General features: G+C 35.1%; 4 protein-coding genes across 8 annotated transcripts; all 4 read right to left on the reverse strand.

The window, feature by feature from the left end:
• Positions 1-317: 317 nt before the first annotated feature.
• LOC105779598 (uncharacterized) lies at positions 318-3,266 on the reverse strand. Its single transcript, XM_012603418.2, has 5 exons — positions 2,673-3,266; positions 1,827-1,926; positions 1,601-1,736; positions 645-740; positions 318-566 (listed from the first exon to the last, which is right to left on the reverse strand). Exons 1-5 carry the CDS (start codon positions 3,073-3,075, stop codon positions 429-431), a joined length of 873 nt encoding a protein of 290 aa, XP_012458872.1. The 5' UTR covers positions 3,076-3,266; the 3' UTR covers positions 318-428.
• A 444-nt stretch (positions 3,267-3,710) lies between these two features.
• On the reverse strand, positions 3,711-10,607 carry LOC105779596 (ARF guanine-nucleotide exchange factor GNOM). 5 transcript variants are annotated; one of them, XM_052629017.1, is made up of 4 exons: positions 10,445-10,607; positions 10,284-10,354; positions 8,155-8,980; positions 3,711-7,931 (listed from the first exon to the last, which is right to left on the reverse strand). In XM_052629017.1, the coding sequence occupies exons 3-4, from the start codon at positions 8,887-8,889 to the stop codon at positions 4,272-4,274; spliced, it is 4,395 nt and encodes a 1,464-aa protein (XP_052484977.1). In that variant the 5' UTR covers positions 8,890-8,980; positions 10,284-10,354; positions 10,445-10,607; the 3' UTR covers positions 3,711-4,271. The 5 variants fall into 5 exon arrangements, with proteins under 5 accessions (XP_052484977.1, XP_012458866.1, XP_052484978.1 ...); XM_012603412.2 differs by having other exon boundaries at positions 10,271-10,354; XM_052629018.1 differs by having other exon boundaries at positions 10,284-10,357; positions 10,445-10,604.
• An 840-nt stretch (positions 10,608-11,447) lies between these two features.
• LOC105779611 (26S proteasome non-ATPase regulatory subunit 11 homolog) lies at positions 11,448-14,707 on the reverse strand. Its single transcript, XM_012603432.2, has 2 exons — positions 14,523-14,707; positions 11,448-12,962 (listed from the first exon to the last, which is right to left on the reverse strand). Exon 2 carries the CDS (start codon positions 12,934-12,936, stop codon positions 11,668-11,670), a length of 1,269 nt encoding a protein of 422 aa, XP_012458886.1. The 5' UTR covers positions 12,937-12,962; positions 14,523-14,707; the 3' UTR covers positions 11,448-11,667.
• Positions 14,708-15,587: 880 nt separating this feature from the next.
• Positions 15,588-19,791, reverse strand: LOC105779610 (probable protein S-acyltransferase 22). The gene is made up of 9 exons (XM_012603431.2): positions 19,356-19,791; positions 19,152-19,265; positions 18,192-18,596; positions 17,940-18,008; positions 17,772-17,843; positions 17,264-17,392; positions 17,099-17,179; positions 16,812-17,000; positions 15,588-16,711 (listed from the first exon to the last, which is right to left on the reverse strand). The coding sequence occupies exons 1-9, from the start codon at positions 19,395-19,397 to the stop codon at positions 15,935-15,937; spliced, it is 1,878 nt and encodes a 625-aa protein (XP_012458885.1). The 5' UTR covers positions 19,398-19,791; the 3' UTR covers positions 15,588-15,934.
• Between the last annotated feature and the right edge of the window lie 6,345 nt (positions 19,792-26,136).

The raw sequence follows: 26,136 nt of genomic DNA on the forward strand, positions 1-26,136 counted from the left end.
AATTAAAATAATGGTGTGGTATGAAATTATAATCTCCAAATATTAGTATAAAAACAATAATGTCTAAATATAAAATGTGTATATCCAATAATCATTCTCAACATGTAAGTATGTATATATAATACCCTCAAGCAATTCCAATACTACAAATAGAAGCTATATTCTTTAAGATCCACCTATTGTGACACACTTGGCCCTTTCTTTATTATAACTGCTGAAATATTATAATTGGGGCCCCATCTTTATTGCATTATCACAAATTTAGCCCTGTTATCAATTATAGTTCATCTATGAAAAAAATTACTATGTAAATCAAGTAATCAAATTATACTATACATTATATTTCAAGTTTGTGATAAATGAAGTTACATTGTAGTAAAGGCCTATATGGTTTTCATCTTTGGCCATCATAGTTATACATTTTTACTTTATATCAGGCCCTCTTGATCTTCAAGCGATCGTTTCCGGGCTTTCAGGTTGAGCTCGAGACTTTGAGGTAACGGAGGTGTTCTTCCCCTGCGGAAGAGAACCACGAGTGCCCTCACCGTTCGGCAAAGATCAAATACCTACACAATAGTACCAGAGATTCTATAAGAAAACGGTTTCTGTACTGGACAAGCAAACAGTTTCTGAATCTAACTAACCGATGAAGCGTCGATCTCAGCAACACCTTCACATCCTTGCCCTCCTCCCTGCATTAAGTCACAATATTTTGCAGCTTCATTCTCATCTTCGAATACCTGTACGTAAACCGGAGATGAGTCCGAAAACAAGGTAAAAGTATTAAGAAGGCCCCTTATTAGGAGTTAGATCCCCTTTAATAAAAAAAGGAACAAATTAATCCCTCTACATTACATCAAAGAACAAATTAGTCATTTCTTTTAAAATTTTCATACATTTGTACGGTTAAATACTGAAGTGATTGACAAAATAACTAGAAGTGACACATAGCGTCATGGGCAAAGCTAGAAATTTGTTTTAAGGGGGGACAAAGATGAATTGCAATTTTTTGGGGAAGGGGCCAAAGTGTAATTTTACTACTATATTATCTTATAATTTCATAAACTTCAAAGGACCATTTTTTGAGAGGGCCAAGTCCACTACCTACCCCTTATATATGTCTCTGCATGTCATGTCGTGTATACCTCATGCTAACATATTGGGACCAGTTTTTAATCGTAAAAATGGATAAAATTTTTAACAAAAGGACTAGTTTGCCCTTTGATCTAATGTACAGAGACTAATTTACCTATTATTTTAGTATAGGGGGCAAAATGCAATTTGACTCCTAGTATAGGAGCTTCCATGATACTTTTACAGGTAAACCAACAGAAAGAAAGTGAATGCTATAAGATAAAATGACAGCTTGATCTATTTACACCCGGAAAACTGCAAGCAATTTGAAACTCGGAGGCGTTACCGGTTTAGAGAAATAAAGGCATATCATATACCATACAGCAAGGATATACTAATTTTAAACCATGGACATACCGAGTCCTGGAAGTCCTTGATTAATTGTGATTGTTATTTGATTCATTGACAACCGAGACTACACAATGAAAAAAAAAAAAAAACGAAACACCAAATCAATGATACTTACAAGTACTCCTTCCCTAACATCCTCCACCAGCATCTCAAACTTAGTACCAGATCTAGGCTGTTCGGTTTTGTTTCCGAACCCAGAACTCCGCTTTCCTCCTTTAGAAAACAATAACCCGAGTTCCGTTTCGACTTCACTGTTAAAAGCAAAGAATGTAAGGCAGGGCATGCATAAGAAAATAGTTCAAGAAAAGATTATCCTGGGGTTTTTCGGAACTAAACTAGACCTGCGGTTTCTTCGAGTTTTCATCGTGCACAACTGGTTTTCCTTGTGAGTTAATACATATACAGGTTTCGAAGGATCTCTCCATGGATTTGCCTCCAACACTGAAACAAAAGATCAGATGCAGAAAATTACTTAAGCCTTGTAAAAAGAAACAACATATCAAAAAATTTACATCAATAAATTCCAGTTTTGGTCACCAAGTACATGCAAAAACTCATATACTCTATAGTAAAAGTATCATGGAGGCCTTTGTACTAGGAGTCAAATTGCATTTTGCCCCCTCTACTAAAAAAATAGGCAAATTAGTCCATGTATGTTAGCTCAAAGAGTATATTGGTCCTTCCAGTTAAAAACTTCATCCATTTGTACTTTTATCTACACTATATATGTTAGTTCAAAAAGAAAAGGGAGCAAAGTGCAGTCCAACTCTTAGTACAAGGGGCTCCATGTTACTTTTACCTATATACGGATCGACTGACCTTTTTTGGTAAAGTACTAGTGATCAATATATATCCGGGCATATGTATGAGCATATAACTCTTCAAATACATTACAAAACATGGAAAAAAAAACATCATTATACCATGATGTGACATTCACACCCGAGTCCAGAGGCTGGTAGCATGATTGGTTAATTCTATGGAAGAAGTATAACCTATGAACCATAGCAAACAGCAACGACAGATATGCCTAAAGAAGAAAGCTACAATTACAGACAATCCACTAAGCAATAACAGGGTTTGGCTAAAGGCTAAAGCAGTCATTTTTAAGCTACAATCACAATTAAAGCTAAAGAGAGTAGACAAATGCATTGAAAAAAACCCAAAATTTGCAGAGCTTTGTTTACCATCATAACTGCTGCTATCAAAACTTTGCTGCAAATGCCTCCGCATATCATACGCCCGAGACGAAACCCGTCGCAAGAACTCGCTGGAAGTAGATGGAATCGTACCGTCCAAATGAAGCGCCCTTTCAACCTCTTCTTTCTCACCATCAACATCATCATCGTTACCACCATGACCATCTTCTTCTCCTCTTCTCGCATCCCCACCGTTGAATTTGCATTTACAATCAACAACTCGATTCAATCTCCCTTTAAGCTTCACGCCAAAGAAAGACGACAAGCGAGGAAGACGGGTATTGGTGGCAAACGAGAAGGCAACAACTTGGGGACGATGCCGCCGTCGGGTCGGTAAAGTGTTGGTCGGAGGTAGAACTATAGATGGAGAGACAGACGACAGGGAATCCATGTTAAAAAAAAATCTGGGTTTTTTTCTGTAGTTTGTAAGAGAGAATTTTCAGGATTAATTCGTAGGATTCAATTCAAAGGCGTGAAAGACAGGAACTTTGGTTGCCGTGGAGAACTGTGTTAACTCAGTAGAACAGGAGAACGCCAAGTTTGCTTTTGTGAACCTCTTTCCCTGTATTTGACCAAATCTGGCAGATTTTTATTTTTTATTTTGCTTATGTAGAGGTGGGCCAACCCGAGGTGTTGAGATTTGGGACCGACCAAACAGAATATAAGGCTCTGATCTTGTCCCTCTGATTCATCTCTTGTAACACATAAAAATTATAAAGCAAATTAACCATATGATCCCAGTATACGTACACGTTTATAAGTTCATCCATATGTACAATACTCCACTAAGTTAACATTTAACACATAATTAAAGATGATAAACTCGTTCAACTCATCTCATAGCTATATTAATTTTGATACATGTATAATTGGTATAATTTATATTGAAAATTTCTCAGTTCATATTATGTTTTTTTAATAGTATTATATCATATCGTATTTATGTCATGCCAACTGAAAATTCCACTAACAATGACAAAATTACAGGAGCAGGCCACTCCAAATTTTGATCAAATGAACAAAACATTTTTAGGAATTTCTGTGATAATTGATAAAGCACAAGTAGAGTGAGAAAATTAATGGTTCATTGCCATTCCAAGTAAAATCTTCTAATCCTATGCTTCTATACATCAATGAGCAAAGGCAATATACGGGTAACATCCCACCTAGGGACCCAAAGTTCTGATTTCCGACTAGTCGAAACGAACAGGATGAATCCTTCTCACTGCAAAAAAAAAGCCAAAAAAACACCATATGCAGAGACTAAGAACTAAGTAATTTTTAACACAACATTTTGGCAAGGTTCCATGGAGGCAGCAATGAGATGGAAGACCAAGCCAGATCTAGAATAACTGGTAATTATAACTGAAAAATCTTATCCACATTTCTAAGGAAGGCTCACTCTTTTTACCAATTTGCACCCAATACCTCCAAACGATACTAGGATTTGCGGAATATCAGCGGCAGCATAACCTAATGTGTCCTAATGTCTCAATGCGGATAACCTCGAGAAATAGCAATGTATTGTGTGCGACTCTATATGCTGGCAATCACAAACCCTTTTCAAGCATCAACTGTACACAACATTTAACTTCCCGCACCAGCCCCTTCAAGGGTGGTTGTTTCATTTGAAGGAACAGAAACTGTTTCACCAGAAACTGCACAACCGGTTTCGCCATGCTTGAGCTCTGGACCCTGATCAGGGAAAACCTCCGACTGCAAAGATGGCACAATGTTATTCACATGCAGCCATGTCAGTTCCCACAAGCTATCTCCACCTAGTGCACTCCTCTGCATGAGTATTCCCCTTGTCTTCATTACAAGCAAGATGTTCTTGAGAAGCTCGAGCACAAGCTCCTGAAGCTTCTCACTTTTCTTACCTCGGACTTTTACTTTCATATATTTTTCCATTCGGCTGAGTACACCGAGCCACAGTTTGCAAAATGTAGTTAACTGAGAGAGCTCATGGAGCAGCTGTAAGAACACTTTGGAAAGGAGCTTTGTGGCAAGAATAAGTGTGCCTTCCATGTTTCGGTAGTCTTTTTGGTGTCCCTGAGCAATTTCAAGCAAGTCATCGAGCATTGTGAAGATCACAAGATCGAAACACTGCAACCATAAACCATGAGAAAGGTGGATCCCATCTACTCCAGTCAAGCACTTCTGCAATGATAGAAGAGCATGGTTTCTGACCTCTTCTCTCTGGTCCAAACAAACTTTTCTGAGTCCCTGCACAAGCCTCAACCATAAATCACCAATATCCTGAGACATCTTACCAGCATCATCCTCTCCCATTGCTTCCTTAGCCTCACGGGTCCACCTTGCCAAACAATCAACTGAACCAGACATAAGATCCAGTGCACGTACAGATCGCTCTGCCTGTCCAACACGAGACTCGGCAAACTGCCTCGCAGCATCTATGCAGAGAACATAATTGGCTGGGAGCAAGTGAGCCCCATCAGACATAATAAATAAAAGCGCATCAAAACCTGCTTCAGATGCTTCTGGATGCCGGGCTGTGATGGATAGTAAAGATGTTATTGTACGCCACCCCATTTGAGATCTGATATGTGTAGCATTTGCCTTCACTAAGCGACTTACTTCCTGTGTAATTTGCTCACAGTATGCATCAGCCACTCGAGCATCAAGCTTCAAGACAAGTTGCAGGGACCTCAAGAGTTCATCAGCCAGGTTCTCTTTGTAAGGAAGCAGCCTTTGGCAAATTCTAAGAAGCCCAAAAACTGCCTTCTCTACCAGCGCACAAGGCATAACAGTTGATTGAACAATATTAGCTATGTGCTCATAGACACCCTGCCATAGAAGCACAATCCTATCACGGTTGTTCAAGGTAATTGCAATAAGCAACTCCAGGCAGAAAACTGCAGTGTCTTCATCCTCAGGTGAGCTGCTCCCTTTCTGGGGCCGCCCTGCAGCCCAAATTAGGGCCCGTGCTAGCTGCAACAAAGATTCAGCTTGCAAAAACTTACTTTCAGTAAATATGCTGTCAATATGGCATTTTTGAATTGTCTGAAGGGTGCGTTGATGAGCAGCAAGTTGTTGCTCAGTGGGCTGTGATCTTGGCTCCTCTGTATCAAGGGATAAAAGCTGACTGAACCGGCCCATCAATCCAGAGGATCTACGGGGGGTTCCTATGGACTGTAAGTGAGCTGAAGATAAAGAATTTGTAATGGGCTTTCCATGACCAGGGTCTGCAGAGAGCTCTGACTCATCAGCTGCATCACTAGCTACACGAGCTGGAAGAAGCCCCAGCTTGTGCAGTCGCAAGATACAATCCAGTATATTCCTCCAACCTGTACGAATGTAATCACCATATCTATTTGCAATAGTAAAAACAGTTACAGTTGCCATCCTGGCTTTGGCATCATCACCGAAAGCCAACACTGGTTCCTCAACAGATGATGGATTCAAAAGAGTCGTAAACTTGCAGAGAGACACAACTAGGTCATCCAGTACATCTTCAAGATGATGGCATGCAGAAATCTTTGCAACAGCTAAGAATCCATCAATACAGGTCTGGTAAACATGTTCATGTTCAGCATGATCAAATACAACAGAGATAGCAGCAATTGTTGGACCTGACATTATTGCAAACATATCATGGTCAAGGTATGCTCTAGAATCAGCTACAATGAACGGTGCAGTTTTCTTAGACTTGTGCATTAGATCTATCCACCGACTAGGGGTCATTTCAGGATAGCCAAAGCCTTGTTCTGGAGTTGTGCGGATCTCATTCTTGCATATTGAGCGGTATAGTTCTGACAAAAAATCTCGAGGAAGATCATTGCCTCCATTTATATGCCGATTATTCCGGATGAAATCCTCCTCTGTCATCTTTTTCTTTACTTGGACATTGTGCTGGTCAGTGTTAAGCATTATAAGTGAATATGATAATAGCAAAGCAGCATCCTTGTTAGCTAGAATCTGTGGCGATTGCTCATAGTACCTCTCAGAGAATGCCTCCAGCACCCTTTGTATCTTCTGCGATTCTCCAGGCAATCGAAAAGTTTCCAGGAACAGTCTTAGTGCAGTATCCAGATTCATATCTTGGAAATCAAAAGTCCCAGCAAATTCATGAAGAACCTGAACACAGAACTCATCATGATTTCCTAGGAAATCCCCAACAAGATTCTTATCTAATCCAGCAGTGTACCTGAAAAAGCAAGCCACACTTTGGGGGTCAAGTTTATCAGGCAGAAGATGTGTTCCTTGTAGGAACTCTAGCCCTTTTTTTGGGTCACGGTTGAAGTGATCAGCTCCAATCATCAACCTTCTCTTGATGTATTTTCTCCGCCTGACAAATGGAACCCAATGAACTGGATCAGCATAGTTATCACACTTCACCATCCAGAATGGCAGATATTCCTCAAGAATAACCGGGGCCTGCTCTGAACTAACCGAACCATTCCCGATCCTCTCAGCCATTCCCTGGATAACAGCAATTAAACCATCCAAGGCAAGAATGTGCATCGCAGACAAAGGGCAGTTCACAGGGAATGCACTCTTTGACAACAAATTAGCAAGGTCTTCAAACACATTGCGGCAAGTTATGTCACAATCTAAATTGGCATACATCTCCACCATAAATGTTTTCTGCCTACAGAAATCAACTAGAGCTTCCATGGCCACCTCCTGCTGCTGGTATGAAGCTCCATATTTTCCTTGTGCAAGCCTCAGAATTACACAGGAAAAGAAAGCCTCGAGTTGTAGTTTGAGTTCTGTACGCAGATGGTGATAAAGATTTAGAACAATACTACACACCATTGAAAGAATAAGTGGGCTCATTGACAACCCAAATTGCATCAGATTACGAAATAATTCATCCTGAATCAAGCTCAATAGCCTTGGGTGACGACGAAAGGAAGGCCCACCCAATTCTATGGCAGAGTTAATTAAGCCCAAGGCAAAAAGTGGCACATCTTCATCAAATGTCAGGGTATTTGAGCGCGGATCCATTCCCACATGCTCAACAGTATTTAGTAAAGTACACAAGAAATGAAATATCTCCACCATGCAAGGGACACCATATGGCTCTGTCATGAGGAGCGAATCATATGGGACTGTCTCCTTTCCATTACCAGCTACTGCCATACTTTCTTCCCTCACAGTTCCTACCAAACCTACAGAATTGGATGCAAAACTTCCAGAAGATGCTTGATCATCATACTCAGAGCCATTTCCATTTTCTGCTTGTTTAGCCCCAAATGCATAATCGTTATCTATTGCACCAAGCTGCAAAAAGCAGAAAACTCTAGATCAGATGAACTGGTGATGAAACTGTAGCTAGAAAAATTAAACAAAACTGAAAAAATATCAATTGGCTTCTGGAATGTTTTCTTCTACTTCCAGCATGCAAAGAAAACAGATTAAAGAAGAGGTTGAAAGCAAAATAAATAAATAAATAAGAATAATAACTAAAAAAGAACAGGAGAGGAACAACAGAACAAGCTCTAACCTCTAGTTTAGCAGTGCCACTTCTGTTAACCAACGCATGCTTTGTGTTCTCAACATTCAAAAGGTGTGAAAATATACACCTAACAAGTTCGTGCATTGTGTGGCGGGCTATCCGCTGCAACAATTCAGCTTTCTTCTCTGCTTGGTGAACTATTCGAAAGCAAGTGTTAACGATTGTGCAAACATGCTGATTACTCAACATAACTGACGCTTTACTTTTCATGCAAGCAAGAAGAACGTGAAGTATCTTCATCAGTACCACTTCCTCTGATGCTTGATCTGTCACCTCAAATCGGCAGCTAGTCACAGAATCAACTACCAAACGCATAGCTTCTTCAACATTTGCAGTATTTTGATCAATTACATCAAGGGTTAAAATTTTATGAACAGATGATAGAGCGACACCAGTGATTGGTGCACCAGTTTCATCAGATTGAATCACATCCAAAAAAGGCTGGAGATACGCAGCAGGGTTGATGGTATGCCACTGATTCTGCCACAAAAATATTTGCTTTCTTAATGCCTTCAATGACTGAATTAAAGAGTGTTCTAGCTGATCGTCACTCGACATGTATCGACCACCCCATCTTACATTTCTCCTCATGACAGCTAATACAGCACCTATTTCAGAATTAATCATACATGCTAAAGTAGCTTTGTTAGAATATGTCATATCATAGTCTTCAGGTTCTTCCTCAATTGCCTTGATCCCAGATTGCAGCTTGAGTCGCCCCATTCCTGAGTAATATCCTTCTGGAACCTAAGGCTGTTCTATATTTTTATCAACTGTTAGAAAGGAAGGCGCAGGGATCCCACTGGAGCATAACCTTCAAAAGTTACAGAGATGGACATTATAAACAAGCTCACTAACCAATTCATAAACTGAAAAATCAACTACTCTCAACAACTAAAAAAAGAGGGGGAGGGGGGAAGCATCTAAAAAGCAGTATCAGTAGCTACAACAAAAACACAGAAGACTTCATAAGCTAGCATGATAGCATACATAAACTGACACGTGAAAGATAATAAGTGCACTTAAGCATGTATATTCCTATTTCCAGGCAAAGAGATCGACTAAATAAACATCTCAATGCATAAGAAAGCAAAAGAAATGAGAGGGTAAATACTTAATCATATACTCCCAAACCACAGCCTAATGTAAGGCCAGCTTCACTACAGATTGACAGCACCTCAAAATTCTGGCTCCATATATATAATATGCTTATTACATATGAATCTCTGTGGTAAAATATGCAGCTCCAAGAAGACAAAAGAAAGAAGCAGTGTTTCAAGTATCTTTCTTTACAAATAATGATCTAATGAAGCATGCTTAAGTTGCTAAGACCTACAGTAAAATAAAATGTAAAGACAGTGCAACAGCAGCACCTTATCAGAATATCGCTATAACACCAAGCTCTCAGCCAGCAAGTTTTAAACCAGAATTTGCCGGTGAACCTTACTGTTTCCTCCTTTCAACAAACTCCCCCACCAGGACATAATACTACCGCTTCCCACCATGAATACCACAAACAACACTAAAATCTCATTATGTTATTTAATCCTAAATCTATTGCAAGCCTAAGGTACCCTGAAAAAGCAATGATAAAGTTCCACAACCCATATATCAGTTTGAGCATATGTGGACAGCCCCAAAAGAAAATCAAGTTATTTTATACAGAAAACCCCTAGCAATGATGAACAACCGTAATCATCAAAAGAAACTGAGCATTAAACCAACTATAAGAAATCTAAAACAAGATAATGCAGTTATAAAGAAGCTGCAGAATCACTACCAACCATACAGAACCCAAATTTTGTGAAAAAAATAAATATTTAAACATATCTGCCTAAACTCCCTTCCACTTGAAACAACAGGTAACATCGGAAGTATCTATGACAGGCTAAGAGATCTAGCAAAATGGAAGGGGAAAAAAACATCATTTTACCAGATTTCAATCTATAAAATGCAAAGACAAAAACACCAAATCACAGCTTAATCAACTGAAAAAAAAGCTAACATAGATCTAATACACCACTGCAGAACTAATAAAATATGGAAAGAAGGAAAAAGAAAAGAAAAGAAACTTGAAATTCTAAATGCAGAGAGTTTGACTCACAGTTCGAGTCAACCTTCAAGATTCAAAATCGTAATTTTTGTGCTTTATTTTTCGCTGCAATTTCGTTTCCTCAACTTTATACTGCTGCTGAACGCATACACAAAATTATAACAAAAAATAAAAATAAATCGTAGAAGACGAAATTGAGATGAGATCGAGGGAAAAACAAGTTACCTTTGTGAGATCCAACGATGAATTGATATTTTTATTTCCCTTTCTTTTTACCCTTTTTTTTTTCTCTGTGAGAAATAGAAAAAAGAAGGGGAAACGAGAAACGAGAAAAGCAAAGAGGAGAGTCCTGAGATCGACTGAAAATGAAAGTGAGATTTCTTAATTTACAAAAACAGCCATTTAAATTGTTTTTTTTAATATATATTTTCTTTTAAATTCTAGGGACCTGTAGAAAAAATGGGCTGATATTTCATATATTTCCATAATTAAAATATCACTGCAATGATAAAGTAATTATTTTAAAAAATTATAGAAGATTGCCAAAATTTTAAATATAATAAATAATCGATACACCCAACTGATTTAACAGTAATCCTTTCAATCAGTTAAGCCAATAAATATTTGTATTGAATTAAGTAAAATAATTAAATTATGAATTTCATTAACAGCCAATCATTTAGATTTAAATCGAAATTATTAGCTCAAAAACAAAATAGGATCCAACTTAAACATGGTTAATTTTATTTAAGTTCAACAGAATCTGAAATATTTTTAAAATGGATGGATATGTTGTACATAAATCTAAATTCAACATGAACAACTAAATTCGGCCCGACGCATAATAGCTAAATTTTAAAACATGTGAAATCTTTTCTTTACTTTTCTTTTCGTGTCTGCACGTTAATCATATATTAATGATATTATCACAAAAGGAGAACACATTCTATCAAATTAAATACTAAATTAAAATAAGATGCAAACCATACCTTTTAAAAAATTCACATGCTCTTGACAAACATTATTCATGCCTAAATCCGGACACAAATTCTAGGATAAAAATATAATAAAAGTTTTTGTACTAAGAGTCAAATTACATTTTATTCCCTTTACTCAAAAATAAATAACTTAAATCCTTATACGTAATAAAATAACTAAACAATCATACGTGACGTGTCACATATACATTATGCTCACGTAAGTTTTTAACAGTAAAACCAAATTCAACTTTTAACAGAAGAACCAACTGATTACCTTTTTTTTGAGTAGAGGGTCAAAATATAATTCATGATACTTTTACCCAAATTCTAGCTGGGAAAAAGGCTAGACCATGTTTTAAATCAAATGTTCCACAACAAAACAGGATTAAGTTGAAACATGTAATAACTAGAATGCACTTGTGTCACTGAACACTAATTTGTTTCTTCCTAGTTGCCAAATGTGGCACCCTATGTCATTATCTTAGCAGATCTCACATAAAGGCTATCAACAACCTTGCCGATGTTGGAGATGGTTTCTAATGTTGCCGGATAGATGGCATCGGCCTTGGGATCATCAAATATGACGAGACATCCAGCACCCTGATCCAAAGTCCCTGCAAACTTCTTATCCAGAATCATCTGAGAAAGTTTCTTCTCCACGTGGTCTACAGGCAATTCAATGAGCTCGGCAATATGGGCAATCTCAACCCTCGAAAAAGGTTCAATTAATCTGCAGAGGTTCTGCTCCAATAGAGTGTCGTAAAGGGAAGAAAGGTGCCTGTGTACGATAGGATCTTCCTCGAGTTGGGCCCGGAAATCACGAAGAGCAGTCTCGAAAAGCTTCAGAGAACGTTTTGAGTGAGCATCAGCAACAGCTTTCATGGCATCGAGTTCAGGCCCCACGTATTGTAGGCCTGCTTTGGAGGATATTATACCAGCAACATCATCGGCCTGGCTCACCATTATTTTGCACAACAACATGTACTTGAGGCTAAATACAGCACGAGGATCTTCAAGTGCATTGAAAGCTTCAAATGCTTCGAAGAAATAGCTATAAGCAGTTTTGTAATCCTTCTCCTCCGCATGGAGAATTCCGCTCTGCAAATCTATGTTACCCTGTTGTGCTGGTGGCACATAAATAGCATTTGCGGCTGTTCTTGCAGCGGTTAGAGATGCCTTGGCTTTAGGGAGGTTTCGGAGAGAGAAATGAAGCTTACTCTCCAACAAGTTTATGTCAACGAGAAGCAGCTTGTCATCCAACCTTCTAACCTCCTTGATTAAGCCAGAAAGGAGATTCAGTGCTTCAGGATACTCCTTGTTCTCCATCAAAAGAGCTGCAAGCTTTGCTTCAACTCGTTGGCGAAGGAAAGTTCGCTTCTCAGCACGAGTCCACTGCACCACTTCTTTGCAAAGAGAAATCTGCAGATCCGAGGTTCCTGGTATTTTAGCTACATCATCAATTATGCCACGGACAATTTTAGCAGTTTTTGCCTTGGGAATTAATGCAAAAAAGGGCCTCAATTGAGTCAGGAAACTTCTAAGCTCCTCTGCTCGGTTCTCTTGTCTAAGAAGATCAGAGAGATTCGTTATGGCCTGCTCTTTAATCCGCAGAGCATCAGGAGCGGATGAAGGATTTTCTAGCACACGATAAAGGATTGATATGGCTTCAGATGGTGTTTTGGCTTCTAGAGCCTGAGCAATTGAATCAGTGGTTGCAGGGAGGGTTGATGAAGACATTGTAAATACTTAAAAATTTCCAAATCCTGCAAAATCAACAATTAAATTTGACATAGATAAACTTGCACAAACAATTAAATTTCATTACAAAGAGACACAAAGGGAAATCAACCCAAGAAGTTACCAGCTACTTTGGCAAATGGATTGCACTTGAACCAACTCGAAGATTGCAAAAGTCAATGGCTTTTTAAAATCAACTTTTTGCGTTACTTTATCACTCAAACAAAAGTTAAACATCATCACACAGCTCATTTTTTTACAAAACCGCAAACATTCTCACAAAGCTAACTGCAACTTTCTAGGCCATATAACCATTCATCCAAAAATTTTGAAACAAAAACACTTTATTGTTCAGTCTCCAGAAATGTTTTGACAATATACATAAAAATATGTCAGATATACACAAGAAAACAGTACAGAATAGCAACTCCTTGGACTATATGTATCAACGTGTTGCAAAAGAACAATAACTATCTCCTGCTCTCACATACAAATCGAGTTCCACTTCAATAAACCTCAAATAACTATGGAATGTCAATATAGTTCCTCACAGAAGAAACAGCCATGTAAAGATTAAATCCAAGTGTTAATGGTATATTTGAACTTCTACAACTTTCAATCAAAGGGTGACAATCTAGAAGTCATAATCACTTCTAAATGTGAATATGATGTTAATTGAAATTCCACTAATTAGCTATTGACATTTGCTAAGCCTCATAACACTGTATTCAAAGTAAAAAGGAGTTGATATTTACTCGGTTGATATTCCCTATATTGGAACAAGTGAGTTTGTTTCCCTAAAGAATGGAGGTGAAGCAAATTAGAAGACCCGGTTATATCACCCCCGACACTTCACTCATTTGTCGATGTCCCTCAGATTGAGAGAATATATGAGTAAACAGTGATGTACTCGCTACTTCACTTTATGCTGCATGTTCTAACAATCAAATTTTAAGATCTTCAAATCAGGAACAGTGCATAAGCTCTATAGTTTACTCTACTACTCTAATGCCATTTCCATTCCTAAACAAAACATTTCCTTCGTTATCTATTATCAATGCAATTTAAACCCAACTACACAGCAATAGCCACCATATGAAATGGTCCAACCGGAAAATTAATACTCACTGAGAACCATAGAAGCTAACCAGCAGAAAATTATGAAGCTATGTGATATCTAATCCACCGATGTGACCAAACATCAACATGCTTCCACATTCGCCGGACTTAATAAAAGGAAATATAATATTCCTTTTACTTATTTAGAGTTTGGACGGATTCGACACCAGAAAACCTTGAAACAAAGTAGGATGAAAATCCGATGGCGGAGCGGGAAATCAAGAAGATACGAGGTAACAAAGTGGAATATCAAAAGACCAAAATAGAACAACAGAAGAAAATTTTAAATAAAATATCATAAAATGAGCTAAATCGCAAACAAATTTTCGATAGTTAAAGAGAATTAGCAGAAATATCATGAATCTGATGGAAACCTAAAAAGAAACAAATCGTAAAATCAAGAAAAACCAAATCCTAAACATTAAAGTGAAAAAAAAAAGTAAACTTAAAAATAAATAAAATCGTACCTTCAACCAGAGAAGAAAATAGTCGAATCGATCTGTTCGTCAATCAAACACTTCACTGCTTAACTTAGAAATGTGTGCCCTTTTAGAGACGATAGACTTATGCAGCAAGAAAACTTCAGAGACGATGGATTTCAAATTCTGCCTTATAGAGTTTTGGGCTTCCATATGTTGATCGGCTTCGGCCCCTGTCTCAACCAACTTCAACATTTCACTATTTGAACAATGCTTAATTCCAAAATTAGCCCTAAACTAGATTGTTTTTTCCACTTAAGTACTTAAAGTTTCCTAAACTATAATTTCTTCTATTTTACCCCAAAAGTGTACGAGATAAAAAGAAAGCACGAAGTGTCACAATTTTATTGACTGGTATCATGATTTGCAGTAAATAAGACCAAATTAATAGTTTAATTACAATGTTTGACCAAAAAATGTTAAATACTAAGTGAAAAAAAGGTGTATTTTGAAGGCTAAATTGTATTCAAGACTTTGAGTAAAGATTTTAATATTATTTAATTTGTATTCGGATTGATTGAACTAGCTCAAGGTCAAAAAATCTTTGTTCAAGTTATGGTCGAATTAGATTCGAAAAATTTGACTCATGAACAAGTTTAATACATACATATTTAAAATTTGATCTATATGTTTTAAATATTTTTCACGATAGATCCGAACTAACATAAAATATATATACTAAATCAATTTTTTATTCAACCAATCAAGTCGAGAGGGATCGACTGATCCAACCCCAATTTTTAGGCTCGCTCCAACGGATTCATTAGAAACCAAAAAAAAAAAACATATTATTCATTCATGAGAGTTAAATTAGATATCAAGATGTTTAAAATAAATCCATTCAAAAGTCGGATTATTTGTTTGAAGTGATAAGTTCGGTTCAATACCAACCGGACTCATCATTATCTCATCATGATGAGATTTAGGGTTGAGTTCAATTCGATTCTATTGAGTTATTGAAGCCACCACCTGAGGCGGCGTTGGGATATAGCACCACCAGGGAAATCTTTGACTTAAATGCAAGGATGATGTAAATAACTGATACAGCACCGGTGACAACATATTAAAATTTTCACATTTTTCTTCCTTTTTTTTTAGAAACTCAAGAAATGTTCAACAAAATGTCCATGGAGGAATCACTTTTCACTCCAAAACCAACAAGTACAATGGAGTATTATACCTAGTACAAACCAAAAAAACCTTCCTTTTTCGTCATCCCGAATGCCAAATGACCGACTCTTCGATGACACTTACAGCATTACCCTGGCGGATACCAGACTCTACAGCCGTCAAACACCTCTTCTGAAATTCAAATGAATTGAACGACAGTCCACTAGGCACTTGAGAGTTCTTAGGACCATAAATTAAAGAATAAACCGAAAAATCAAATTCGGAATGTGTCACAGCATTCTACCATTAACCTGGCCGGACGAAGATGGTGCTTTGAGTTTAACAACCCTCTCGGTCTGTTCAGAAAAGAGAATGTTGTTCCAGTTTGTTGGTCTATGAACAATTCTCGATGGAACTCGATCACTATCTTCCCCACCGGATGCTTCATACCCATCACTAGCGGATCTCGACAATGGAAATCCCTTTTGACCAGCCATATTGAGAGGTAAACCTGTTGGATGTCTTGATTCTTCGGCTCCTGATGAGGAGATCCGAAATGGATGAATATCTGGTGAATCTAAACTACTCTCCGGAGAAGAGGTAACAACCCCAACTGAGCTCGACATTGCTCGGCTCGTTTGGAAAGCACTCCGCGCTTCTAGTTGAAGTGGTGCCAAACTACTTGACGTGTCACTGAAACCTTTATCAGCAGATTTAGACGAAATGTTCATTATGGACTCCATGGGTAGGTCTGCGGGTAGACGCACCCGCTTAGCTGCTCGTCTTCTATTGCCATCAGGTCTCGGGAACATTCGTCGGCCACTGCTGCCAAAGCTACTATCCCCTTCTAACCCAAATGGGGCATCACGTCTCACCACAGGCTGCAGGATTTTGGACTTTTTCCTTGCTTCAGCAGCGGCTTTTGAAACATCTTCCGCATTTAACCGTGCTAATGTCCACGGACTGATCTTAACTGCACCTGGATTCTTCTTCTTAATTGGTTCCTCCCTGACCATTTTTTTCCCGAACGAACTTACAGATCCGGTATCAGGAGGAACAACATCAAACTAACACCAATTACAAAAAAAACAGCTCAGTTTCAGTGATTCAACAAAAAGTAGGATCATTGTATGATGAACAATTTGAGGTAGGTTTCGTAAAAAATACCTGATCTTCAAGGAACAAGCGTGGGGGCGTACACCATGCACCCCGGTGGAAAGTAGAAAACGAACTAGCACTACTTAATCCAGTAAGCGAGCTGGCAGGGGACATTTGTGGACTCTGTTGGCCGCCGACACCTTGTAGCTCTTGCTCTTGCTCCCGTAAAGCTATTATATAATCGTATGTGCTGATTCCCTGAGGCATATTCAGAAATCACCAAAATAACAAACAAGCTTTTTCGTTATTTCTTTACCCTCTAACACTCCTTGGGATTTTACTAATTGTAGCCGTACCTTTTTTATGAGTAGAATGTGAAAGAAGAATAGCTGTGCAAGCGGTAACGTCGCTACCATAGCCAAAATTGTGCACAATACCTGCGGACATAAAAAACTACACTAGTAAGTAACGGATTTGTTTCAATGCCAAGGGGGGAAATGAGGATTAACATGAATACTTACAACCACAATAATGAACGGAACCAAAGAGAAACTGCTTCCTAACTTCGTTGAAATATCCAAAGAAAACTGCTTCCGGTCAACGAAACAGCAGATAAGTACGAGGATTCCAGTTGACCATTGTAGAATAAGCTGCAATCTCAAGCCCAAGGTGGACAAACCAAGTACATACCTGTCAATATTCAATTAAAATGAAAATGACTAGAAAAATAAAAAAGGCTTACTCTCGGTTCTCTTCGTGTCTGGCAATTGTGCAAACATGGCAGTGATCTCGTGAAGTGAATTTGGCATTTGGTAGAAAGAATGAAAGACAAAAGGACACGATAATAGAGGCTAATTGTAAGGTGCGAATTGAGTCATGGAGCAAGAAGCCTAGTGTTATTGTTCTCGTAGATCAGGGTCGGAGATGCATGCAAGGAAGAGGTTGACTAGAATGGAAATTGGGATCGCAAATGAACATGTGGTATTACATGATGTAATATGACGATGGGAAGATGGAGGCCAAGCTTACCAATAGAAGAGCCGACACCATGAGAGTGAAAAATTGTCTGTAGTTCCTTTTGCCTATACAATTGTTTAGCCACTACAGAAAAGAAACCAAGGGAATAAAATAAGTATTAGTAGAGTTTCTGATGAAGAACCGAGATAAAGTATTCAATGAATGAAGATCATGCATTACCCTGCAGTGATGATCGAAATGGTTGACACATTTGTCACAGACTCGGCAGTGCTTACTGTATTTGAAAACCTGCCAAGAATAAAGTACTTATGACAACAAATCGAATGGCAATAGCATAAAAAGAATGCAAGATAAGCACAGATGGTGGAGCTACTCTTTCCCCTCGTAAGTCCTAAGATCATAATGTAATAATCATCTCATTAAAGGGAAGAATAAACAATCAAACTTTAAAGGCACCAAAGGGATCCGTACCTCAACTTCACACAAACTGCAATAGAACATTCCATCTTCACTCATCTGTTGCTCGGTAGATTCTTCATTCGAGCCACAGCATTTGCAAATAACAGCACAAGGAGAGAAAATCCATAGCAAACAAGATGACCGCTTCATTGAACCATCGTTTCCCTCAAGTTCAACACCACCGTCTTTCAAGGTTTCATCAGTTGCTGCTGTGTCCTTTTCTGCAGTTTTTCCTCCAACCAAAGCATCATTGTCATCATGCAAGGTTGTAGCTGAACCTCCACCTAATTTACAGTCTTTTGGTCCAGAATACTTCCCACTTTCAGGAATTTTAAGATACTTTTTAGACTTAAAAACTCCGGGATCTGCAGGATCTGCTGCCGCACACCAAATATATAGGCCAAAGCAACAAGTAATCTAAAATGAAAAACATTGTTACTAATACTTCCATGTAATAAACACACACTTCCCCTAACAGATTCTGATATCAATAGAACCAGAAAAAACCAAGATTCTAGTAGCAAAACAAAGAACCTTCTCCGGTGTTAAATCAACTGCATTTTGAAACTCAAGTCCAATTGTTCTTAAACTTGTTCAATCAACACAAATAACTTAAACCTACTTTATCCTAAAAAGCCAAACCCGAGACTCAACCGCATACCAGGAACTGTCATCTCCTAATCCTTAAACAAAGTTTAAATGTACAATCTTCAACCAAATCAAGTGATAAATTAACAATCTTTTGATGTACAAAAATTAGAAATTCTAGTACAGAATCAAAGGAAACAGTAGCTAAAAGACAAGCAACATATTTTGCTTTATCAACTGAGGTGACATGTTGATTGAAAAAAAAAACGACACGAAGAGAAAAACACCAAACGGATGAATCAAAAGAAACAAACAAAACATAGATCTCAAAGATGTTACTAAAATTATGTACCAAAAAAAGGAAATTTGTTTGAAATGGCTTACAAGAGGGGTATAGATTCCCATCACAACATATTGAAACATTTTCTTCCCAACAAAAGGAGCAAAGAACACATAGAAAGCAAATCCAAGTGCCAAGAACACAGCAACAGCCACCACCTTCACAAACAACAAAAATGAAAACTTTACTCAATACCCCGAATTAAAACAAAAAAAAAAGCTCGATTATTTACACACAAAAAAAGTTACCTGAAGTGGATGAGAAGGAAGCTGCCATCCATGCTTCCTCATTTCCTCTTCAAATGCTTTAGTCCCAGAAAGAACAAGAAAGAAAGTGTATGAAACAGGAAAAGAAAAATCTGGGAATTCCTTTTTTTTTCCCACTTTATACTTATTTTCTCACACTTTCCCTCATTTTCCAGGAAAAAAAAGGATAACCCATTTTCACTGGATCACTAACCAAACAAAAGCAACATTACCCATTTTTTGTTCTTTTTTTTTTTTTTCACTACAACAACAATGAAGTTGACGAAGAAGATAGGTATGGACTCTGCTTCACTTAATCATAGCCCTACAGAGGAAAAAAGAAAAACAATGGCTAGTCTGGTCTTTTTCGGGGGTTTCCTTTGTTTTCTAAGCAAAAACAAGGAGAAACAAAGAGTGGAATGAAATCTGGCTTATCTTTTCTATGTCTATAAACTTATTAAATTTGCCATTCAAGTCCAAAGTCCAACCCAACTTTTACTTTAATTTTATATTTTATTTTATTAATTTGTTTCTGCCATGACCTTTTTCACTGCTGCAAATCATGTGTCACAGGCCCAATGCAACAGACACTTGTTTGGTTTCCACTTTTTGTAATTGCTTTCACCAACCATTTGTCTTTCAAAATTTGGTCCCCCAAGGTCGCAAACACATTTACTCATCGCATTAAAAGCCATTAAAATCCCTTCCCACTTTAAAGATTAACACCAACAAAACTCAAAACCCAAATATTCCATAAACAAAGTTTTATCAATTGAAATTGTTATTGGTTCTTTTTTGTGATGTAATTAACCCCAAAAGAAAAAAAAAATATGACCCACTCAATGTTTATTGTATTTTGACTAGAAATGAGTGTTCTTCTGTAGAAACGAATTTGACACAGTGACAGGAAATTGGTAGGGAACCCCCCAATTTAATTAATGTCCATTTTTTAGCTTTGAAAGCTCATGTACCTGTCTTTACCTGATGCCATTAAATGCATGGTTTCTTTGGGTAAAAGTAATATGGAGATATTTATATTAATATTTATATTATAATTTTAGTCAAAAATAGGATAAATCTTAAAATTATACATGAGTTTTATTTTGGTAAACTTATACATATGAAAATTTGATTTAATTATACACAAATTTAATGAAATAAATACATCTATTTGTTTTATGTGGAATAAGTATAATTATTTGTGTGTGCAAAAATAAACATAAATTGATGTTATATCGATAATTATGTTAATAAATTATGAGATTTAGGTCAAATTAAAATTTTATATACAAAATTACATAAAAATAAAGTTATTGTATAAAATTACGTAGTTTTGAGATTTATTCCAAAATTAGCTTTCCGTTTAGTATTCAAAGGCAAAGTTGGGCAAAGCCATGTGTTACAAACTCTAGCCTCAATGGCTCCCATGCCCCTATCACACAATTTATATAGGGTGGATGAAATTTCAAATTAAAATTTTTATTTGAAAAATATTTATTTTTCAAGGTAAACTTCACAAATAGTCATCCAATTATTAGTGTATTTTTATTTTGGTCACTCGAGTTTAAACATTTTTAATTTAGTCATTAAGGTTATTGAGATTTAATATTTTGGTCTCTAAAGAGATATTGATGTAGTTTTTTTATTGACATAATAATAAATTTAGCTCTTCAATATTTATAAATCCCATCAATTCTGTCATAATTCTAAAAAATTCAATAAATTTAACTCGTAAATTTACACCTCCTTATTCAATTAACAACAAATTCGTATCCATCAATGTACTAAAAAATAGTACGTCAAGTTTGATCCAATCCAATTTAAACTATGTTTCACGTGATTATAGTTTTGAACGGCGAGTAAGGGTGGTTAAGTTGAAATTAGTGACAGACCAACTAAATTATTGTTGTATAAGTCAATAATCACCCAATTTTTATATTAACTTTTATTATATTAAAAAAGGTCACGTAACAGAGAAAAGAATAAACTCGGAAAAAGAGCTGAATATTTTTTTTTTATTTTTGCAAATGGTGTTTTAAGAAATAGATTTGGCATTTTATTGTCAGTTTTTGGACTTTGTGACTCCCTTTTTCTAGGTTATAGCAAATAAATAATTAGTTATTTAACAAGTAAAGACACCGAGAAAAAACAATGGCAGCTGGCCAGCCAGATGACGGGAAGAGTCACAGTTGTAATAAAAAAAAAATTGCACGAAAACGGCGTTACGGTAATTGAAGGAGGTGTCAGAATATATGGACAATTTTGGAAGGTTAAAATGTAAATTTTATTTTAGTATTTTAAATTGTAATATTAATTTGTAACCTAAATAAATAGAAAATAATATTTATCATTTAAAATATTGTATTAATAGTTTGATTATATAATTATAAATATCGGAATTAATAGTGAGACACGAGGCGTAGTTGAAGTGCTTTAATGAATGAATATATATATATATTGGTACATTACAATTAATTTTGAGAAAAAAATAAAAACCGATTTCAATCGTGGTGTTTGGATAATTTTTTAAATTAAACATTTATGATTCCTCAGTCGTTTAATTTGTAAATTTTATTTTATGATTAAAATAAATATTTTATATTTAAAATATTTTAAAAAATTGAAAATTTTCTTAAACATAAATCAATTTTATTAAAATAAAACTCAAAAGTAATAAAAAAAATTCTAAGCAAACCAACTTGAAGTTGATCATAATCGTAAGTATATATTTTTTAGATATAAAATTATAAATATAATTTTGAAGGAGGAAATATTGGTAATTATCTCATGAAAGAAGTAGCGGTGAACAAAACTCGATTCGACTCGAAAAAATCGAAAAAAAATTCGAATTTCGAGTTAAACGAATCGAGTTATTCGAGTTAATCAAGTTATTCGAATCAACTCGAATTTTTTTTTCGAATTTCGAGTTCGAATCGAGTTGAGTTTTCGAATTCGAATAACTCGAATAATTCGAATAATTCGAATATCAAACTATAATATTTTATATTTTTACCCCAAACTCCCAAACTTTTTTACTTTTCTCTCAAAACTTTTACTCCTTCCCACTTTCCCCCCAAAACTTTTACTCCCCTCCACTCCCAACCCCCCAATCTACCCAAAATCCATTTCCCACCAAAATTTTACTCTCCCATTTATTTTTTCTCAAAATTTTACTCCCAAAAACCCTCAAAACCTTTTATTTTCCCCCAAAATTTTTACTCCCTCCTACTTTTCCCCTAAAACTTTTATTCCCTTCCCATCCCACCTCCATCTATCCCAAACCCTCCCCCCTCCAATTTTTTTTTAATATTTTCCCTCCAAAATTTTACTCCCCCGTATTTACTTTCCCTCAAACTTTTATTCCCCAAAACTTTTTATTTTTCCCCTAAACTTTTATTTCTCACCCTTTACTCTCAAATAAAAAATTAAAATTATTCAAAAAAAATCACTAAACATAAACAGTAATAATTTTATTTATATCTACTATTAATATTATTAAATTAAATTTCACATTTTATATATTAAATTAAATTTCACATTTTATATTATTTATATTATTGAATTGTTTAGTCATATTGAATATTTATATTAAAATTGAATTATTAATTATGCCATAAAATATCCGTGTTAAAATTTTATATTGGTATCAATTTCACATTTTATTTTTAAAATAACTTTTATTAAAAATCATATTTTTACATTTAATATATTTTTAATTCTAAAATACATAGTGACAAGAATCAAGATAATTGAAACAACTAAGCAAGCAAAGAAGCTAACCGGTATATAAAAAATTAATAAATAAATTATGAAGTGATGAAAGTTAATAAAAAATTTGATTAAGGTGGACAAATTTTATTACGATGGGTGACAATTGTTACAATGACCCAAAATTGTTTTTTAAAATTTAATTCGAACAAATATATTTGATTCGATTCGATTCGAATTCCATCTCACTCGACTCGATTCGAGAAAACTTCAAATAAAGTTAGGATGATAAAATGAGATTCGAAAACTTGATTAACTCGAAAATTTTTTATTCGATTCGATTCGAGTCGATCGAATGCTCACCCCTAGAAAGAAGCACTTAAATCTTTTTACTGTCTCTTCAAAGGACAATGACTAATGTTTAAATTTCGTGTTGGGGATCGACCCATATAAATAATGAAATAGTAAAAATGGATAATAACAAACTTAAATATTTACATGGAATATCCTCATTGAGGGAAAAACCGTGGGCAAAAGAGGTATCGGCTTTTCACTAAATGAGTAAACAAATGAGAGTACAATATGAAGAAAATAAACCTAAATATACTAAGTGTACATTACCCAGAATAACGAATACAAAGCTCAAAACCCTAAAGAGCAAACCGATAAATAAAACCTTAAAAATGGTATAAAATACTATCCATAATTAACACGAAACTCTCACCAAAATTCATATGCGATTTCATATTGTCACCCTAAAAAAACCATTACTACTTGACATTTCAAACTAAGGATACAAAGCCCCTTTAAATAGGTTAAGATTAGAGTTTTAATCATACTAAAATATCCTTGGAACACCTCACATTTCGTATTGCTTGATTAAGTAGGTTATTAGTTTTAATGAATAAATTTCTTTATTCTAACCAAATCCAGTGGCGAATCTAGAGGGGGGCTGGCATGGTCTCCGCCCCCCTAAAATGTAAAATTGTTATTTAAGCCTTTAAATTTTTTTAAAAATTTTAAATTAGTAAAGGTAAAATTGTACATTGCCCCCCTAAAATTATAAAAATTTGATTTAATCATTTAAAAATTATAAAGATATTGACTATAAAAAATTAAAATTTCATTCGATCCCCCTAAAAGATTGTTCTGACTTCGCCCCTGACCAAACCTATATAATTTTTATTAATATAATTGAATTATATTTATCATTTTAACTAAACCTATATAAAAAGGCAAATTAATATTATACATATTAAATGAAATGTTTGAACATAAAGAGAGAGGTTGATATAGAAACAACAAGTACAAAACAGAACGAGCGAGACGATAAGCACTACCCTCTGATTTTGCTTTTCTTTATTTAATTAGATATATGATTTATTTTGTTAATTGTTGTTTTTTAGCTGCATGGGCGAGGCTCTCCATTACATGGTTCCCACTTCAATGAACATTAAGTCAAAGGAATGTCGTAATTGGTATCTTCTCCAGTCTCATTTCAGAGGCACGGTTTTATAAAAACCAAGTAAAAAGAATCACGGTAAATTTTCAAAATTATCACTTTTATTTATGTTAAGTCACTTATATTTAAAATGTTATGTTTTAGTTACTAAGTCGTTAATTGTTATTAACAATATAATGGTAAGTTAATGTGACACGCTAAATCATCTTTTCAAACAAAAAATTAAGTTAAATTCTATAATTAATCCCTATATTTTTTTATTTTGAGCAATTTAATTTATTCTTTTATGTTCTTTTTCTTTTCTTTATCTTCCATTCTCTCGCTTCTCTATTTGTTTTCCTCCCTTTTTTTTTTTTTAGCGTAGTTTTTCTATATTTTTATTTGTTAAATAAAACTAGCCCATGTACTTTTATTTAACAAATAGAAAACATAGAAAAATTACGTTAAAAAAAGAGAAGGAAGAAAAATAGAGAGAGAAGCAGAAGAGAATGTAAAATAAAGAAAGAAAAAAGAGGAAAATTAAAAGAACATAAAATAAACAAATTAAATTGCTCAAAACGAAAAAATATAGAGACCAATTGTATAAATTAACTTAAAATTTTATTTGAAACGATGATTTAACATATCATGTCACTTCTTGTTACACTATTACTTGATAATTAACGGCTTAATGACTAAAATGTTACAACGCGATAACGTAAGTGACTAAAACGTAATATTTAAAATATAAATAACTATTTTGATATTTACCCAAAGAAAAACTATTTGTTTATGTTTATTGCCATCTAACTTGAGAAAAAAAATACATTTGAGTGTGTTTAAACTCACATATTTTAATATTAATAATAATGTCTATATGAATGAAGGTAAAATTGAATAAATAAAAATAAAATTTATTTTATTAAAAAAAGAAAGTGTGAAATGTCCCGTGAGTGAGCATGATATAATAGAAACACACGTGATTGATACATATTGATACCCGTGACAGGCCAATGTCCACCTCACCTCCTCTAATGTTTTCATTCACAATCATATCTTTTTTCCTTTGTTATTCTTTTACGAGAAAATGTATATATATATATATATAATTTTTTATAATTTATAAAATTTTAAATTAGTAATTATAAATTTACATTTTAATTTTTTAAAAATAATAAAATTTATAAAAATATAAACTATTAAAATAATAAAATTATATTTTACTATCGTAAAAATATACAACTTAATTTAAACTCGAATTTTTTACTCCATAAAATGTGATGGAACATTGAAGTGGACCGAAAATAAAGTATACAGCTTTATAGCCGAAAGCAATTAGGAACAAAATGATTATAATCAAATATAAGTTTTGCTTCATTTGTGCGCAAAGACAACAAATCATTCAATTAATTCTTTTCTTTTAAATAAAAGTTATTTTTATTCTCATTTGCTTCCAACATTTCTTCTCATTTTCCTCATTTTTGTGTCACCCCCACCAATCAACTTTCAATTCTACTATTAAATAAATTACTTTTTTTCTTTTTTTACTGTTAGAAATTATACAATTTAAATTTCGATATTTGTTAAGAAAATGAATGCACTGATGAAATAAAAGGATTTGTGGGGACAAAAGAC

The sequence above is a fragment of the Gossypium raimondii genome, chromosome 4 (genome assembly GCF_025698545.1).
Source record: "Gossypium raimondii isolate GPD5lz chromosome 4, ASM2569854v1, whole genome shotgun sequence".
NCBI lineage: Eukaryota > Viridiplantae > Streptophyta > Magnoliopsida > Malvales > Malvaceae > Gossypium > Gossypium raimondii.